This window comes from Ambystoma mexicanum, chromosome 11 (genome assembly GCF_040938575.1).
Source record: "Ambystoma mexicanum isolate Mex_15411 chromosome 11, UKY_AmexF1_1, whole genome shotgun sequence".
Taxonomy (NCBI): Eukaryota; Metazoa; Chordata; class Amphibia; order Caudata; family Ambystomatidae; genus Ambystoma; species Ambystoma mexicanum.
The window spans coordinates 1315767607-1315786554 of NC_090934.1; the positions used below are offsets into that span (position 1 = coordinate 1315767607).

Sequence of the window (18948 nt, forward strand, 5' to 3'; positions counted from 1 at the left end):
TCTGTAAAAAAAAGCCTCTGGCAGTACCATTGTATGTTATTGTGACACTCCTCCTTTTCTTTCGGTAAAACCTAATTCATGGTCTTACGGAAATACTGTGAAGAAGATTACAGGAGTTATACAAACTACCCTTTCACGTGACTTCCGAAGTACTGAGAAGAAGTGGCCCCGAGGAGGCCTGAAGAGTGCATCATCGGTACAGACAGGGTATGTTGACATGGTGCTGGGGAGGAACCAGCTATAGACCAGAAAACAAAGTATTGCCTGAAAGGGAATCAGAGAAACCAGAGTGAAGGCAATGTGAAGACACTCCTGCCCGCGAAGTTCAAACCCAGCAACTAAGACACTGAATGGAGAAGCAGGTCCTCGGTCGAGAGAACATGGCTGGAAGGTTGGAGGAATCCTCGGGAACTAGAAGGAGGCTTGACCAATACAGAAGTGATAATCCAGTTGGCAGTGGCATGACCTTAGTGAGGTGGACCGGTAGGTTCCTTAACAACGCTGATACGGTGAAGCGGAGGCCCTGCAGAACCGAAGAGGGGTAGAGAGAAGCGAGGAAAGAGCGGTGACAAACAGAAAAGCAGCCCCAACGTCCCAGGAAGAACTGGCGAGGTGGTCCCAGGAAGAAAGAGTTAACTGGAACCACGGTAGACTCGGTAATGGTTTGGGGGAAGAGTAACAAATGCATTGGGCATGATCTCCCTCGTCTCAGGAATTCTTGCAAAGCTTATCAAGGTATCAGGAGGGATCTCCCTTGTCGAAGTAACTGTTCTGAAGATAACCAAAGTCTTGGAAGACTGTGGCAAAGTCAACCAAAGTGAATTAAACCTCAGGAGTGATCTCCCGCATCTCAGTACTCGTCACACACTTTGTCAAAGACTGATTGAACCACAAAAACTACAAGTGTAACATTTCAACTAAACCTAAAAGATGCCGAAGAGAAGCTCAAAGCTTCGTAAGAACTGTTACCAGACATCCAAGTGAACCGGAGATGGAAAGCATTCTCCTAATTATAGCGCACAGTTTGTTAACTCAGAAGCCAGAACAAAAGTCTGTAAAGTAGATTCAGAAACTAGGGCAACGGTTGCCAAATACATTGTCAAGACATTTAACCACTGGACCAGGAGAAGGGAGTCATCCTCCTGGTATTCTATATCCTTGTGAAACATGAACTCTTAGCTACGACTCTTTAAATACAATCACCAAGATGGACACCAGTGAACCAGGAGAAGGGAGTCGGTCATTCTCCTGATGCTCTTTACGTTGTGTGTGTGTGTGTATATGACAATGCATTACTTACCGTAAAAGCATTTCTGGTGGTTGTATCTGCTTAGATTCACATGCTGTGCATAGGTCCGACATCCAGTGGTCACTGCGGAGTATTGCATTTTGTTTTTCGTAGTCGAAAAGGGACGTCGACAAGGCGTGTCTGAAACACTATCCCTATAGTGACGTGCGTTGTACCCACAATCCCTCACGCGTCGAGGTCCCTCAGTTTGTATTTTTCTGCCCTGAGGGAGCCTTCTAGACGTGAGTGAGTACAGAAAAGAGAGAGAGATATAAAGGAAGTCTATGTTCCTTCCATCCGAGCGGGGAGGAAGGGTGGGCGCATGTGAATCTAAGCAGATACAACCATCAGAAATGCTTTTACGGTAAGTAATGCATTGTCTTCTGATGTTTGTTAATCTGCTTAGAATCACATGCTGTGCATAGACTAGCGAGCAGTACCCGGAGTTGGCGGTGGGTTATGAGAAGGAACAGTAGAGAAAAGGTGTCGTTATACTGCCTGTCCCACCTGGGAGTCAGATCTAGAGTGTGCATCTAGACAGTAGTGTTTTGTAAAGGTGTGCACAGAACTCCAGGTAGCCGCTTTGCAGATGGACTCAAGGGGAACATTTGCAATGAATGCTATGGATGCCCCCGTGCCTCGAGTAGAGTGTGCTCTTGGCCTAAAAGGCAGTTCTCTCTTAGCAAGAGTATAGCAGAGAGTGATGCATTGAACAATCCATCTAGAAATAGTGGACTTTGAAATCGCATCTCCTTCTCTTCCTGCTGCCACCGAGACGAAGAACTGATTAGTCTTCCTCAGTGCTCTGGTTCTTTCCATGTAGAACATGACCGCTCTGCGTACATCTAGTGTGTGCAGAGTCCTTTCTCCCAAATTGGAAGGATTTTGAAAGAACGTTGGTAGTTCTATAGATTGGTTTACGTGGAATTTAGAAATAAATTTCGGAGCAACCTAGGGTGAGTGCGTAGAACCACCTTATCTCTGTGAACTGTAACGAAGGGGTCTAGAATAGAAAGAGCCTGAAGTTCACTTACTCTCCTGATGGAGGTGATAGCTATTAAAAAAGCAGTCTTAAGAGTGAGGTGTTTAAGAGATGCTTTGTGCATGGGTTCGAATGGAGAGCCCATGACTCTGGTAAGTACCACATTAAGGTCCCATCCGGGAGCTGGGTCAGCTATCAGGGGATGTATTCTCTTTACTCCCTCCATGAAGGCTTTTATAAGAGAGATTTTCCACCACGATACCTTGAGTTGGGAAGTGGTGTATGCAGAAAGTGCCGCTAGGTGGACTTTAATGGAGTTAAACACTAGACCTGAATCCAAAAGGTGGGTCAGGTATAGAACAACATGTGTGGGAGAGCAGTCAATAGGGTTGATGCTTTTACTCCTGCACCAGATGACAAATCTTTTCCACTTGCTAGAATAGCAGTGGCGAGTGTTAGGTTTTCTGGCTTCCCCGAGGATGTCCATGCATCTTTGCGGGAGCTGTAGATGTCCGAACTCTATGATCTCAGGAGCCAAGCTGCTAAGTTCATGTTCTGGGGGCATGGATGCAGAGTCCTGCCCTTGTCCTGAGACAGCATGTTGTACGGGCAGGGGAGTCTCACTGGGGGAGATAGAGACATCGCCATCAAGTGAGCGAACCATGGTTGACGGGCCCACATTGGGGCCACTAGTATCATGGTTACTTGTTCCTGGTGCATCTTGTGCACCACCCTGTTGAGAAGGGGAGTCGGGGGAAAAGCGTAAACAAATTTCCCTGACCATTGCATCAACAGACCGTTCCCCTTGGATTGGTTCTGGGGGTACCTGGAGGCGTAACTTAGGCATTGTGAGTTTTCCAGGGTTGCAAACAGGTCTATTTCTGGGAATCCCCATTGTGTGAAGACGTCGAAGACGATGTCTTCGTGCAGGCGCCATTCGTACTCTTCGGGCAGGGGGAAATCTCTGCTGAGTCTGTCTGCCAGCAGATTGAGTTCCCCGGGTACATGTAGTGATAGTAGGAACATGTCCTGTTTGAGAGCCCACTTCCATATATTCTGGGCCAGCTTGGACAGGCCTGGAGAGTGGGTGCCCCCCTGCTTGTTGATGTAGTACATGGCTGTGGTGCTGTCTGTAAGGACCATTACTGTTTTGCCTTGTAGGTGTTCCTGGAAGGCTCTTAGCGCCTTGAACACAGCTAGTAGTTCCAGTAGATTTATGTGTTTGGATGCTACGTTCGGAGTCCACACTCCGTGAGCAGTCTGATGGGATAGGTGCGCCCCCCATCCTGTGAGGGATGCATCTGTGGTTAGAGTGGCTTCCGCCACGGGTGTGGCAAAGGGTTTCCCTTTTTCCATGTTTTCCTTTGTCCACCACCGTAGCGAGAGAACCAAGTCTTGCGAGACCACTACTAGATCCTCCCATAGTCCGCTGGCCTGACACCACTGGCTGTTGAGCCACTCTTGCATTGGGCGCATGCGCAGGCGCGCGTGAGGTACCAAATAAAAACACGACGCCATCATTCCTAGCAAGCGCATTGCTTTGCGTACCGTCACCTCTCGACCGGTCACATATTGAGGGATCTGAAACAGCATGTTTTGGACCCTCTCTTTGGAGGGGAAGACGAGGCCGTTCTTTATTTGAATTAGAGCCCCTAGGAATTGCTTGATTTGACTGGGGTCTAAACTGGACTTCTTTTCGTTGATGGAGAAGCCCAACTGGAACAAAAGGTCTACCGTCTTTTGGGTATTGGAGAAGCATGTTTCGTAAGAATCCCCTGTTATGAGCCAGTCGTCGAGGTAAGGGTAAACTGGGATGGACAACCTGCGCAGGTGGGCCGCTGCCACTGCCAGCACCTTCGTGAATACCCTTGGTGCTGATGCTATGCCGAAGGGTAGCACTTTGAACTGGTAGTGTTTGCCCTCTATCATGAACCTGAGGTATCTTCTGTGCGCTGGCAACATTAAAATATGAAAGTATGTATCTTTCATGTCCAATGTTGTCATGTAATCTCCGTGAGAAAGCAGTGGGATCACTTCCTGTAAGGTTACCATACGAAACTTTTGGGGTTTGATAAACTTGTTCGCTGGGCGCAGATCTAATTCAGGGCGCATGGTTAGATCATTTTTGGGTACAAGGAAGTACACTGAATAAATACCTTCCGTTACCTGAGATAGAGGCACGACCTCTATGGCTCCTTTTTCCAGCAGTAGTTGTACTTCTTGGAGAAGGATGGCAAGATGTTCCGGTGTCATGCGATGTCCCCTCGGGGGTCTGTAGGATGGGGAACTGTTGAATTCGATACAGTATCCGTGGGCTACGGTGGAAAGTACCCAACGGTCTGACATTATCTCCTCCCATGCAGGAAGAAAGGATGTTATCCGGCCCCCGACCGGTGTTGCATGGGAGGGGACGCGAATCTTCACGTCACTTAGAGTTGTTGGGGGCTTGGGAGCCTCTGGGGGTGGATCCCCGACCTCTCCCTTTACCCCGGCGTTGGCCTCTTTGGCTGTACTGCCCACTATTGGTCTGGTAATTGGTGGCAGGGTATTGTTGATGCTGACTTTGTTGTTGTTGTTGGCGTTGGCCACGAAAAAAGCGTTTGTTGCCATAGCCGCGTCTGGTAGTGGGCTTAGAGATTTGGTCAAGAGTCTTGATAGTATCGAACTCTTTTTTAGCCATCTCTAGAGCTTCATCCACCGCTTTTCCGAAGAGGTTAGAGTCTTCCACAGGTTTATTTATTAAAGACGCCTGTGTCTCCGGTTTAAACCCTGAGTTGCGCAGCCATACATGGCGTTTTAGGAGTATTCCCTGCACCAGGGAACGTCCCACTGTTTCTGCCGCGTCCAGAGAGTTTTTTACAATGCTCTGGTTCACCTGGGTTCCTTCGCCAATAGTTGAAAGTAGGCGTGTACGTAAAGGCTCCGGTGCTTCCTCGGCGTCCTTGCGCAGTTTGGCCCACTACACGTCTGCATAGCTAGCAAGCAAAGAATTGTTGTTCGCAATTCTTGCTGAGAAGGCAGCCGAGGAAGTTACTCTTTTTGCAAGGGCATATAGCCTTTTGCCCTCCTTGTCAGGGGGTGCCTCACTGGTGGAAAGTGGTACCCCTGCCCTCTTTCTAGTATTAGATACTACTAGGGAATCCGGAATGGAATGTCCCCTAATGTAGAGCGGGTCTGAGGGTGAAGGAGTGAAAAGTTTTTCAATTCTCAGATTGACCCCTCTGATCAATGCGGGAGTGGCCAGCGAAGGGATGATTCTTCTCTTCACTGAAGCTAGGAGGGGAATGGTCTGGCTGACCGGGGGTTTCTCTTTAATTACTCTTTCCACAAAGTCTAATTCTGGAGAGAGCTCCCCAGTGTCCAGTTCGAAATGTGCTGCTGCTCTGCGCAACAGTGCATTGAAAGTGGGCTGATCGTCAATTGAAGAAGTGTTCCTAACCGGTGAATTGTCAGGAGGATTTAGGTTTAGGACATCAGTGTCGGAATATACTGATGGGGATTGCCAGGGGTGCAAAGGTCCTTCTTCTGGGTTTTCTCCGAAGCCTTCTTCTATAATGTCTGGCCTGTCTTCCAGACATTCCTCCTGGTTCTGTCCTTCTTCATCGTCCATGAAATCATCCTCCTCCTCCAAGTATTGTTCCTCCCCAGTGAGGTAGTACACATTATGGAAGTCTGAGGCTGTGTCCTGCTGGGGATCGACTAGCCTCGGATTTTTGGCCCTGGGGTCCTCCTGAGGCCCTTCTCTAGTCCTCTTGGGAGTTTGAGAGGTCTGGTATTAATAAACCGTTCCATCCTCTCCATACAGAGGTGGAGTCTTTCCATGGTTTCATGGGGTACCCCAGAGCGGTCTGGCGGGGGAAAAATAGAGTCATCTAGCTGGAAACCGCTCGACCTCTCCCAAAGCGTCGAGGAAAGTGTCCCGTCGCCCTCCGAAAGCCTTCAGGTGTGCTGGGTGACCCCGCGACTGAAGGGGGTAGTCCCTGCCTTCCTTCGGGCTTTTTCGGCGTGCCTTTCGACTTGTGCGTAGCGCTCGACGTGTCCTTCGGCGTACGCTTCTGGGCGTCGGCTACAGCGATCCTCGCCAAGCTCTCGGCGACTCGTTTGTCGGCGACTCGTTTGTCGGCGGAAGCTTGCGTTTTCAACGCTACGGGTGTCGATCGCTCTACGGCGGTATGCGCCTTTTGTTGATGCGCGCCGGCCGATGGTTTGGGGGCGGCGCCCTTATTTGCCGAAAGCCCAGTCGCTGGTCGCGGCTGCGGTTGCGAGAGGGGCTTCGAACCCGAACGGTCCGAGGAGGCCGCCGGTGGAACCTGCGTCTCCTTGGGCGCAGAAGCTCTCTTCGTCTTAGACGAAGAAGAGCCGTGGGTTGTGTGCTTAAGTGAGTTCTTGTGTGCGTCAATGTCGCCGGGGTGTTCATCCCCATAAGCAGGGCGTGAGCCGAGCCCGTCGGGGACGGGGACAGACGACGAAGCGCGCGAGCGCTCCTTAGAGGGGTTTTCGACTTCCGTAGCGGAGGTCGTGTTATCACGTTCCTCGTCACTGTCGGTGGTAGCAGCGGCGGGTGAACCTTCGGCCTTCGACATCACGTAGGCCGCCCACCTTTTAACCCTACGGTCTTTTAGAGTTTTAGGCTTAAGAAGGCGACAAGCCGCGCAACCTTCCTCCTTGTGATTGAGGGGCAAGCAGCGGTTACACCGTGAATGCTTGTCCTTCCAAGTAAATTTGCCTTTGCAAAGCGGGCAAAATCTAAAGGGTGTCCTCTCCATAGCCGAGGCAATAAATCGTGATAACCCCCACAAGGGAAAGGAAGGGGAAAGGGAAAGGCATTCTCAGAAAAGAACCAGAGATGTCCCACGACCCCACTCTCCCTACTGTATATGGCCTGCGAGGCCAGGCCACGTGTTCGGCAACGCCGAAGGATCTCCTCCGCTCGACCCTCCGTCGAAGATCTTGCTCGGCGGAGAACAGCTTCACAACTGCGTCGAGGGAGGGAGTATGTGTTTAATATGAATGAGAAAACGACCAAAGGTCGAGGAGATGAAATTTGCAATGTCTCTCGAGGAGCTCCGCGTAAAGACGACCAGTAGCTGGGCGGAAAAAAACAATCTGAGGGACCTCGACGCGTGAGGGATTGTGGGTACAACGCACGTCACTATAGGGATAGTGTTTCAGACACGCCTTGTCGACGTCCCTTTTCGACTACGAAAAACAAAATGCAATACTCCGCAGTGACCACTGGATGTCGGACCTATGCACAGCATGTGATTCTAAGCAGATTAACAAACATCAGAAATATATATAGTGGTATGGCTAGAGTTAGGTAGTTTTGAACAGAGCACAGGACATTTTCATTTGGACAACCACCCCCACAACGAGCATCTGAGTTTTTCATAGTAAGGTAGGGAATACCCTTTGGAATAGGGAGTTAGGGCTTTTTGCTTATTGTTTAATAAAGAAATGTTCATACCACGCCACCCCTTTGTCCAACTCCTTCCCCTAGCACGCCACAGTTCCCACATCTACCACCCCTGTGTCGGTTCTAGTTTCAAGTAACCCCCTTCTCTTGAGTCTCTCCTGTAACTACCACTCATTTCTTTCACTCTCCACACTTTATGTAACCACTTCATTTTCTAGTCCATCTGATACTACAACCTCCTTACCTTCGCTCTTCACCCTTATGTAACCACATGCCATTGGGACTTTCCAACTACTCCCGCCTCCTTCTCCTGTGTCTCTGCCCTTGAGGTTCCCAGCTCCTCTAGCCCACCACTTCCACCCCCTTTCCTGCCTCTTCAGCCTCTCTCGCTTCCACTTCTTCCACTGCTCTTGTGGTATCAGCTTCCCCTGAGGTCCAACCTCTTGTAGACCACACTTTACAACTGAGGCTGGCCCTTCTTATGGCAGTTTTCTTTCTTCCTCAGGGTATGCCTTAAGCTGTGAATGTGCACGTGTGAGCGTTGATGTAAGGAGAGATGTGATTGGCTACCTGTCCTGATCGCAGCAGAGTCTGGTGTGAGCTCAGGGTTTTGGCCCAGTCTAGATCTGTAGTTCAGCTCTATCTTGTAGCTGCCTGCACTATACTAAAGGCTGTGCTGTCCCTAACATGCAGATAGTTTGTTGGAAATCAAATTAGTAAGCTTCCGGTCTTGTGTGATCCAGGCCTGGCCGTGTGCATCTGGGAAGCAGGATATTTTTTTTTCATATTGTTTGATTTCATGCTCAAGTACCATGCAGTAGAACCGCTGTTTCCTGGGTGACAGTGTTTGTGCTTGTAATGTTGCAGACTTGGACCACTGTATCCGCAGGACCATTACTTTTTCCACGGTTCTGCATACATAGAGAAAGTCTTCCTGCCATACCGGGTGAAGTGGTAATCATAGTGCTGGCCTCTGCAACCTCTCATCAGAGACAGGTTCTCACTTAAAGAGAATCTTCTTTTCCACCCTTTGGGATTTATGTCTGGCTAGGTTCAACTTTAAGGTTGGTCACATGGAGAGGGTAACCTCTTCTAAACGGGTGAACACTACAGTGAGGGTCTGCATCAGCACTTAAGGTTCCCAGGTGACTTTGCCCTGATAGGCCAAAGGGGAACCAGTCAGCGCTTTGTGAAGCGTTGTGACTGCCCTACAAAGTGAAAACAACCAGGGCAAGGTGACCACAAAATCCTCCCCATACCACTGGTCCAATATTCGCTGACTTGGGTGGTAACTAGCTACCTAAGGCATGGCCCTGGTAATGCCAAACAGGCTGGAGACTTAGGCAGACTTCCCATTTTGGAAGAAGTCCTGGTTAATTAACAAGACAAAAGTGAAAGATCATCAATGTATCAGCCTTTTTACCGTGAATATATTGTCACTGTACCTTCAAAACAGTGTTGACCAGCAGCACCAACAGTTCATGATTTTCATGTAAAAATAAAGAAACAGCCAAGTAACCTAAAACAAAAGAAGAAAATAGATAATTGCTTTCAGAGGGGACACTCGAAACCGTGTGCACGGTTACGTACGACTTAACATTTTGATTTGACAGAACCATAGTGCTTTACTCCTGGTCTTGTTTGTGAGCTTAAAAACACGCTCCATTTTCTCTAATAATAATGGAACATGTATAATTATAACTAGCTGCAGTGTACATCATTTACATTAATTTTAATAACACTTTCTTAGAATTTCTTAAGTTTGTCAAGCCGATATTCAGAAAGGCATAGTTATAAAATAGGTCTTTGCGTACAAATGGCACCAACTCGTTTTTTAGGACGATCAGAATGAATACACTTGCCCTCAATCAGTCATGAATTCAACGCACTCATCTAAAGGAATGCAGCCTGACTGGTCTACTCGTACTGAATACAGGAATCTGGTTTAATAAACGTTTGCAACACTTGATGAAATGATGTTGCTGGAGGCACACACATGGCAAAGAAGGTGAAAAAAAAGAAGTTACTTATCCCTGGTAACGTATTTTCGATTGGATGTTCCTCCCACGTAGTCCTCATCTTATATTTTTCGTATCCAGCTTCAGAAATCTTATTTCTTCTCGGCAGAGGGCCCTGTTCGGCGACACTGTCGACCCGATGTCCATCGAGGGCCTCCATCTCGTCAAGTACATTTACCATGCGCAGCGCCTGTTGGCTTCAGTTCTGTTTTTACGCCACCCCCATGTAGAATTACCGCCCTTATTAAATGCCTTTAAATGCATCAGACTCTAAAAGAGCGTACAGTTTGTTTACTGTCTGGAAATTCTACAGCGGGGAAGGTTGGGAGGGTCGAGGAGGAATACGTGGGAGGAACATCCAATCGAAAGAACGTTACCAGGGGTACAACCTTGTTCTTCTAATGATTTTGCCCTCCCACGTATTGCTCAACTCATTAAAAACTGCCAAAGCAGTATTACATTTTTGGAGGACTGTGTATGAATTTCTGAATTTTATTACTTGTCAAGGATAAAGCATAGAACTGCCTTTCAGAACTGTCCCTTGTTGTTAGAGGTATCTAAATAATAATGTTTTGCAAACATATGAATTGTAGACCATGTGGCTGCCTCACAGATATCTTGTATCGGAACTCCCCTCTGAAGGCCAGAGGAAGTTGCCTTGCCCCTAGTGGAATGAGTCATTAAGCCCCAGTCCACTACAAACACGTCTCCTAGAGCTCCCCTTGGGGGAAATTCCCTGGAGCAGTACAGTTTGCACTTCCGGTTGACACTGGTCGCGAACAGATGCACTTGCGGGGTTCCCCAAAGGGTGAAGATCTCTTGAAGGACTTTCTGAGCTAGTTCCCACTCGTGGGAGACCATGCTCTGCCTGCTCAGAGCATTCGCCACTGTGTTCTCCTCTCCAGCTAGGTGAACCGCCGATAAGGAGATTCCTTCTTGAATTGCCCAGAATCAGAGCTACATTGCCTCTCTGAACAGTAGTAGTGACCATACACATCCTCTCCTGTTGAGGTAGTACATGGCCACTGTGTTGTCAGTCATTATCAGGACATTCTTTCCCCATAGAGAGTGCATAAAGGCCTTCAGCGCTAGTCAATGCCCTCAGCTCCAAAAGGTTGATGTGTAGTTTGGACTCTGATGGAGACCAACGGCCACATATTGTCAAATCGTTGGCATGTGCTCCCCACCCTGTGAGCGGGTCATCCGTTACTACTTTTATCTCCAGCCATGGTTGCCAAAAAGGTTCTGCCTTCAGAATGTTGTCCTCGCAGGTCCACCGCAGGAGGTACTGTGCGACCCTGCTCGGTACCTGAAGTAGATCTGACATCCTGCCTGAGAATTAAGACCACTGTGTCCAAGAGCCCATTGAAGGGATCTCATTCTCAGGCGAGCCTCTGGCACCAGGAAAATGCAGGATGACATGAGGCCAAGCAACCTCAAAAAGTCAAAGGACGGAAGACGCTGGGCATTCTGGAATTTGGTTACCATCTGCATGTGTTGAGCCCTCACCTCTGGTGGCGAGGCTTTTCCTAGGGATGCATCCAGGACTACTCTGATAAACTGGAGTCTTTGAGATGGTATCATGAGGAACTTCTTGCAGAGGGAGAAGCCCAGTCTGTGAAGGAAGTGGCAGGTTACACTGAGATATTCCAGGGCGTGTTCGGTTGAACGTGCCCTGATCAACCAATCGTCCAGGTAGACGTGAATCCCCACTCTCCTTCACTTGGTGATAACCCTCGGAGCAGAGCTTAGCCTGAATGGTACAGCTCGAAACGGACCATGAGAACCGCCAACGGTGAACCTCAGGTACTTCCGGTGCTTGTGATGGATTGGCACATGAAAATAAGCCTCCTGAAGGTCCAATGATACCATGCAATCCTGGAGGTGGACGGCCCGAAGGGTCTGATAAAATGTGATCATCTTGAATTTGTCCTTCCCAAGGAACTTGTTCAAGTATCTCAAGTCCAAGGTAAGTCTCAGTCCTGTCTTTCTTGGGGATTAGGAAATAGGGAGAATACCATCCTTTGTTCCTCTCCATCACAGGTACTGGTTCTATAGCACCTTTCTCTAGCAGGGTCAAAATGTCCTGCAACAGGAATGAGTCTCGAACATTTAGCGAATGGCTTCCGGTGGATGAACCTGAGGTCTCTATATGAAGGGGAGGCAGTAACTTCGGGCTACTGTTTCCAGCGCCCATGCATCCGAAGTAATACCTCGCCATTCTTTCAGATGCTGTGACAGTCTGCCTCCCACAGATTGTCGTTAGTCAAGACATCAGAAAGGTTTTGAGGCGGCTGAAGCAGCGGCTGATGGTAAAGATGCTGCTGCTTGGTAGGGCTTTGCACCTCTTCCGCATCCACCACAACGGAATGTTCTTTGACCTCTGATCAGCCTGTCCTCTCGCTCTTCCAACTGAGGAGTAATGGCGAAAGGACTTGTGTTTGTATTTTATTTATTTGTAAAGCGCAGCCGAGCCCTGGGGCAACTGGGCGCTAGAACTTACATGTTACACAGGCATAAACTATACAAGCATTTAGGAGGCGACACATACATAACGGAAACAATACAGTCTGCTGACATTAGGAAATGACCTATACATAAAACAAGCAATACAGTTATGTATAAACATTCAAACGCAGTTGAATAATGTTTGAAGGCAGTTGAATAATGTTTGTTGTGGTCGCACAAACTTCACTACACCGCAACAAAACAAACCACACAGACTCGCACAACAGCACACAACGACTACCGACCGAAAACACCCCAAGCCCAGCCAACGGACCCACCGGGCTGAGGCTGCCAACAGCACATCACTGCTCTCTTGCACTTTTCCAGCTTATCCCATTAACTCAACCCTCCCTTCCCTTTTTTCCCAGAGCCTCCAGAGCGCCAGGGGACCACTCCGGTGGTGATAATGTTAAAGGATATTTGTACCGTGCACTAACATTAACATTGATTGACGTTGTTGGTTGAATCGTGGGATGACAACACAATGTGATTGTGCTGTTCTGGTGGGTCGCGTCGAAGTATGGCGTGAGAAGGTGTCGGATAGATGGGGTCCTTGTTATTGAGGTACTTGTGAGTAAGTGAGAGAGTCTTTAGTTCTATTCTCTGCTTAATGTTTAGCCATTTTATGTTCTGTCTGGTTGCAGTAATGTGATGTTTCCTAGGGATGTTGCATACTGATCTGATTGCGTTATTTTACATCACTTTCATTTTGTTCATATTCTGTTGGGATGTGCCCATGTAGAGCACATTGCAGTAGTCGAGCTTAGATAATACTCAGGGTCTAGCCACTGAGATGCAGTTGGTTGAACTCAGGTAGGGATGGCAGGCTGTAATGAGCTTGCAACGGTAGGCTGTGGAGGATGCTAATGCATTCATCTGTCTTGTGAGTGTGAGTGCTGAGTCAAAGTATATTCCTAAAGTTTTCACATCATTAGATACCTTGATGGTGTTGCCATCGATGTTAAAGGAGTTGAAGAGGGTCCCTAATCTGTTCAGTTTGGATGGAGAGCCAAGGAGGAGTAGTTTGGTTTTGTCGTTGTTAAGACATAAACCATGCTTAGCCATCCACATTTGAGTAGTACTGTAGATAGCATTGAGGGTTTTGCCATCTACAGTGTAGTCACCAGTAATGGGGATGAGTATCTGGGTGTCATCCGCATAATTAGTGTACGTGACACCCAGATAGTCAAGTATGTCAAATGGAGGTTTAGTGAACACATTGTAGAGAGTTGGGGATACACAAGATCCTTGAGGGACTCCACAAGTGACTGGTGTTGGTAGGGCAGATGCAGAAGGTGCAAAGACCCTCATAGACCTGTTGCTAAGGAAGGATTTAATCCAAAGGTTAGCATGGTTTGAGTAGTGTGCAGCAGATGACCGATGTTTGCATAGAATTTCATGATTCACTAAGTCAAATGCCGCTGATAAGTCGAGTAGTAGAAGCAAGGCAGATTTCCCCTGATCTTTTAGGATTTTAATTTGTGTCTTTAAATCAATGAGCGCCGTCTCTGTCCTGTGTCTAGGTCTGAATCCTGATAGTCTTAATCCTAACAGATTGTTTGATTCTACGTGTGCTGAATCTGGAGGTAGGCTAAACGGTCCGCTATTTTTAGCTGGAACTGGACCGTTGTGATTGGTCTGTAGTTGCATGGGTTGTTCGGGTCCAGTGAAGGTTTTTTTTTTAAGCAGTGAGGGTACCCAGCCATCTTTCAGATTAGTGGTAACTGTACTGGAATCAAAAGATGCATTGATAAATGAGGTGATGAAAGGTGCGAGTTCATTGGCCGCCTCCTTGATGAGCGAGGCAGGGCATAAATCCCCTTGGCAGTTAGAAGGTTTAAGTTCAAATATGATCAGCTTCACGTCATTAATAGAGAGAGGCTTGAAGTTAAATTGTGGTATATTAGGTGAGGCAGGAGAATGCAGGTCGCGTGGGACAGCATTATCAATGAGTTTTTTTTTAGTCTTTATTTTGTTTAATAGCATAGTGATTTTATCTTGGAGAGCATTCTGTATGCTAGTACACAATAAGGTGTTTTACGTGCAGGTATACGGTACAGGGGCAGGAGATTCAAGTTCTTTCAATATGTTAAATAGTTCCTTTGTACTGGAATTGGTTTTAGCTATGCATTCATTAAAGCTGTCTTTTGGCTAGCTTGTAGTTGAGTGAGGCTGCAGTGAAGTTAACCTTGTTGGAATCTATAAGGGAGTTTTTTCAAGCAGTTTCCGCTGATCGTTTCGCTTTCCTGAGAGTCTTAAGGTAGGGCGTGTACCATTTACTTATATGAGCGCAGGTTTTAGCTTTCTGCATTTTGAGAGGAGCGATGGCGTTGATAGCCTTGAGGATAGTTTCATTGTATACGTCCACTAGTTCAGTTGGGTCAGAAGGCAATTTACCCGGATGTGTGCTGGGACGTAGTAGAGGTAATAGATTCTCTACTGTGAGATTCCGTTTGCTTCTCGTCATCATCGCTGGATGTGTCTGGTGCTTACTTGTCAATGGTAAACGTGATTAGGTGGTGGTCAGTCCATGCGCAAGGGGTATTGGACAGAACATTAATACTACAATTAAGGTCTGCTACCCAATCTAGCGTTCTTCCGTTATTGCGAGGAGGGTTATTTATGCGAAATGTGAACCCTACCTCAGTGATCGTGTTCTTAAGGGCAGTTGCTTTAGAGTCTTTGGGGTCATGGAGGCCTAGGTTGAAATCTCCTAGAATGATGACTTGGGATTTGCTTTTGGTATTGGCGGACAATAGATGTGATACATCATTTTCAAACGTGGACGATATCCCCGGGGGTCGGTAGATTAGGTGCACGGTGATGGTAGATGTGTTAGAGGTAGATAGTTTGATAGATAGTAATTCAGCGGAAAGAAAATTATGCTTTCTGATCATTCTAAGAGCTATCGCTGTTTTGTAGATTAAGGCAATCCCTCCTTCGTTGGAGATATTGGCATCTCTATCAGCACGTAAGATCGTTTAATTGTCTGGTATGGCCAATGATAGTGAGGGTCCTGATTTTGGATTTAGCCATGTTTCTGTAATGGCAATGAAGTCCAAATCATGGAGTGTAATGATGTCAGCTATATCCAAGGCATGCGCTTGAAGTGATCTCACATTGATGAGTCCTGCTTTGATTATGTTGTCTTGGTTGCTAGGTGTCAGCAACTGAACTTTTTGGACATTGATGTGTTTCGTGGGTCTTGAATTTTGACCGATCTTTGGGTTGGAGGTAGTAGTGATATCTGCGGGGGCTTGTGCATGTTGGTGCAGTGTTCTTGTGCCAAGTCTGTTTCTCTGCGACGTGGGGCAAGGAGAGGTCCTGCTGGTTTTGAGGGTGTGAGCAGGTGGTTGGCAAGGCTTAATATTGGAGGCATCAGGATACAGTATAATGCAATTAGTTGAAGGCTGGGTCAAGTATAATTTAGCCGAGTTAGCATGGTGCGATATGGGTTTAGGTTGGCGGTTAATGCAATCCGGAGTGGGGAACAATGGGTGGAGCCTCTGTGGGTAGTATGGAGTCATATTGAGGCAAGGTTGTAGAAATTTCAAAAGGTGGGATATCGTCCGTCCTACGAAGACTCATTGTCATAGTAAGGCGTGTGCTAAATGTGTTGAGGCTAGGATAGGCAGAGATTGGGTCTCCGGTAGTCAGCGTACTAGGTGCGCCGGAGGATCGGGCAGGGTTTTTGGCACTGGCAGATGGAAAGGACTGGACAGGTACAGGACAGGTTATGGTCCTTGGTTCAGTGGTCCTTAGCTCTGTGGGTCGGCTTACGCCTCGCCGGCATATGATTGGCTATTAAGTTTATCCAACAGCCAATCGAGGACAATAGCCTCGGTAGAAGAGGGGCAAGCAGAAATGCTCAGACAAGCATGGTGAGGTCGGCCATCTTAGAATGGGGCAGGGCCTCATGTGCATCAATGGATTCCAACGCAGGGCTGCTTGCACTCGCTTCGATTCAGATAGTAAATGGAGCATCGATGTTACAGTTGCACGGCAGTATTTACAGATGCAATTAAGGCGCAAACCTTGTGTTAAAGGTGGATTGCATATGCAGGTGAGCGGGTATTTGTGGCATTCTCCCTCAGCTTACCTAAGAGTGTTAATCATCTGAGTGGTGGGGGCGACTGCTCCAGCAGTGATGTGGAGCTCCTGCTCCTCTGGATCTTGGGAACAAACTGTTACCACCTCTTACCCCTCCAAGATGATCTGCTGGGGTGAAAAGGCAGTGGCTGCCTGATAGCGGCACCTAGGGACTTGGCTGCCGCCTTTGAGGTCTGCAGCTTCTCAAGGCTTTCATCAGCCTTATTACCAAATAAGTGTGAGCCGTCAAAGGGCATGATGAGGAGTCTAGATTGTCATTGGGTGCAAACCCGGACTTCCTCAAGCACGTAAATCTGCGTATGACAGTGCTTGCTGCCATGGCCCTGCTGATGCTATCAGGAGTGTCCAGACATTATTGCAGAGACTCGCACATGGCCTCCTTACCTTCCCTTATGTTCAAGAAGCTGTCTCTTTTCTCACCTTCAAGGATCTGATCAGCCTTCACCGCTTTGCAGTCTCACAGGCTGAATGTAAATGTTGCTAATGCGCAGGTCGAGTTAGCAAATTTTAAGGCCATGCTACCCACAGAAAAGACCTTTTTGGTCCAGGTATCAACCCGTTTATCATCCCCATCTGGAGGGATAGTTGGGTACGCAGCTTGCTTAGAGGCGGATGTAGCTGCCTGAACCACTAAGCTTTCAGGTGTTGGATGTTTAGACGGGTAGCTTGGGTCACTACTGGATGGCCTGTATTTTCTGGTGAGTATTCCATTTACTGCAGGACTAGATTCTGGAATCTCCGAGTTCGTAATTCCTCTTCTCTGTAGTGCTAAATGAAAAGGAACTATCTGGTAATTTTGTGGACCCTTGTCCAATAAAGAGGTGAGATCATTCTGCTCAAAGGGTGGAGCAGGTCTAGTCCAACCTATAAAGTCTATAACCTTAGTCATCAGACTTCATTAGGATGCATCAGCAGGTTCAGCTGGATCTTGTTACCCACAATCTAATTTAGGAGAGGTGTCGAGCCCACTAGCTGTTTGTAAAGAATCATCCAGTTCCCTGGTCCTGGTTTCATCTGGGATAAAACGAACCATCTGGAACATTAGGGATATTCCTGTGTGAATTAGGAGGATCTAATTGAAGGCTAAAAGGTGCAGTCGCATCTGATGTTTCATATCCCTCATAAATAGAGGTTAGAGACAGTTCTTTTTTGGTAAGGGTTTATAGATATTTTCCCTTTTCCATAGGTTTTTGAGGTAAAGTCTTCAAGATCTTGACTGCTGCCGTCAATGTTTTCGACTTGGCTACTATCGATGACTTTGGCGTCGAAGAAGTCAACGCACGAGGAGTCGACGGTATTGACGGTTTAGTCTTCGACATGTGTTTTGAGGGACTTGACCAGACAAAGTTTTAAACGATTTCTCGTTGAGTACTCAAGTGTCTCGAGGTGTTTGAGACTTATGACCAGGGCTCGAAGGCATGCTGATTTTTGCCTTGGCTTTATGCTAGTCTTCTACTGGACATGGCCACTTCTTTTATTCTTCGAGGAGGATGGGGCCTTATTCTCGGAGATTTTAAGCATTTGCTTACGGAAATGTACACACTCATCCTTCGTCGAGGATTTAGTTGATCAGGTTATGCTCCTTTCCTGAGACGAATGAGGAAGAAGAAGAAAAGGGTGATCTACAGCGCCTTTTCTTCGACATTTTAGAGGAGGAGGAGTGCCTGGAGCGAGATTGTTTCTTCGATCTTTTTTTATGGGGAGTTGAATCTCGCAAATACTCATGGGAAGACCCCATTTTTTAAGGCGTGGAAGAGGATTTTGGAACCAGTCTACCCGCTGACAATTTAGCTGTATGCTCATTTAGGGCCTCACCTGTCATCAACTGACAAGATCGACAGTCAGAGGTTTCATATTCAACACCCAAGTACCAAATACATACTTTATGCGGGTCCTTAACAGACATTTTGCCGCCGCATTTTTGGCACTTTTTGAAGCCAGTCTTCGAAGTAGTAGAAGTCGAAGGCGAGGCGTATTGAAACAGTTCCCTGTAGAAAACTCATGCGCACCGTAATTTTCAAAGCTATCGCATTCGCAGAAAAACAGAACTGAAGCCAACGGGCGCTGCGCATGGTATATGTACTAGATTATGTCAACCGAGATCGAGGGACATCGAGTCGACAGTGTCGACGCACAGCGCCCTCTGCCAAAAAGAAAAAAAATTCCAAAGCAGCTGAAGCTGGATACGAATATCATAAAATGAGGAATATGTGGGAGGACACAATCCATTCGAAGCAAGCATTGGCGAACCAAGGTGTGTACTCATGTATTTAGATTTTGTCGTGTTTTGAATAGCACCTGCATGTTTTATTTGGAACTTAACAAGGAAGCTGTATTTTGTATGCTATTAGCACTATTTGTAGAGACCATGACAAATGCATTCATTATTGGGCTAGTCAGCAGTTGAACCTTGGATGTTAATTTGGAACAAGTCACATTTTTATGAATCGCAACCGATTTCCCAAGGAACACAGTAAAAAGTATGCAATTTCGGGCAAATAAAAACCAAGAGGAAATACATGACCAATTTTTGTTTTAGTTCTGGAACCTTTGCAGGAGGAAGAGGGCTAGACTGCAAGGAACACAAAGGAGAGTATTGAAAGAACATTTCAAAGACAAAAGGCTG

General features: G+C 47.2%; 1 protein-coding gene across 4 annotated transcripts in view; it reads right to left on the reverse strand.

The window, feature by feature from the left end:
• The window catches only part of AP4E1 (adaptor related protein complex 4 subunit epsilon 1), an 822644-nt gene that overhangs the window by 647957 nt on the left and 155739 nt on the right, over positions 1-18948 (reverse strand). For all 4 annotated transcript variants that reach the window (XM_069624813.1, XM_069624815.1, XM_069624816.1 and 1 more), the window contains one exon: positions 9132-9205. In XM_069624813.1, coding sequence (XP_069480914.1) covers positions 9132-9205 — 74 coding nt within the window. The remainder of the gene's footprint in view (positions 1-9131; positions 9206-18948) is intronic.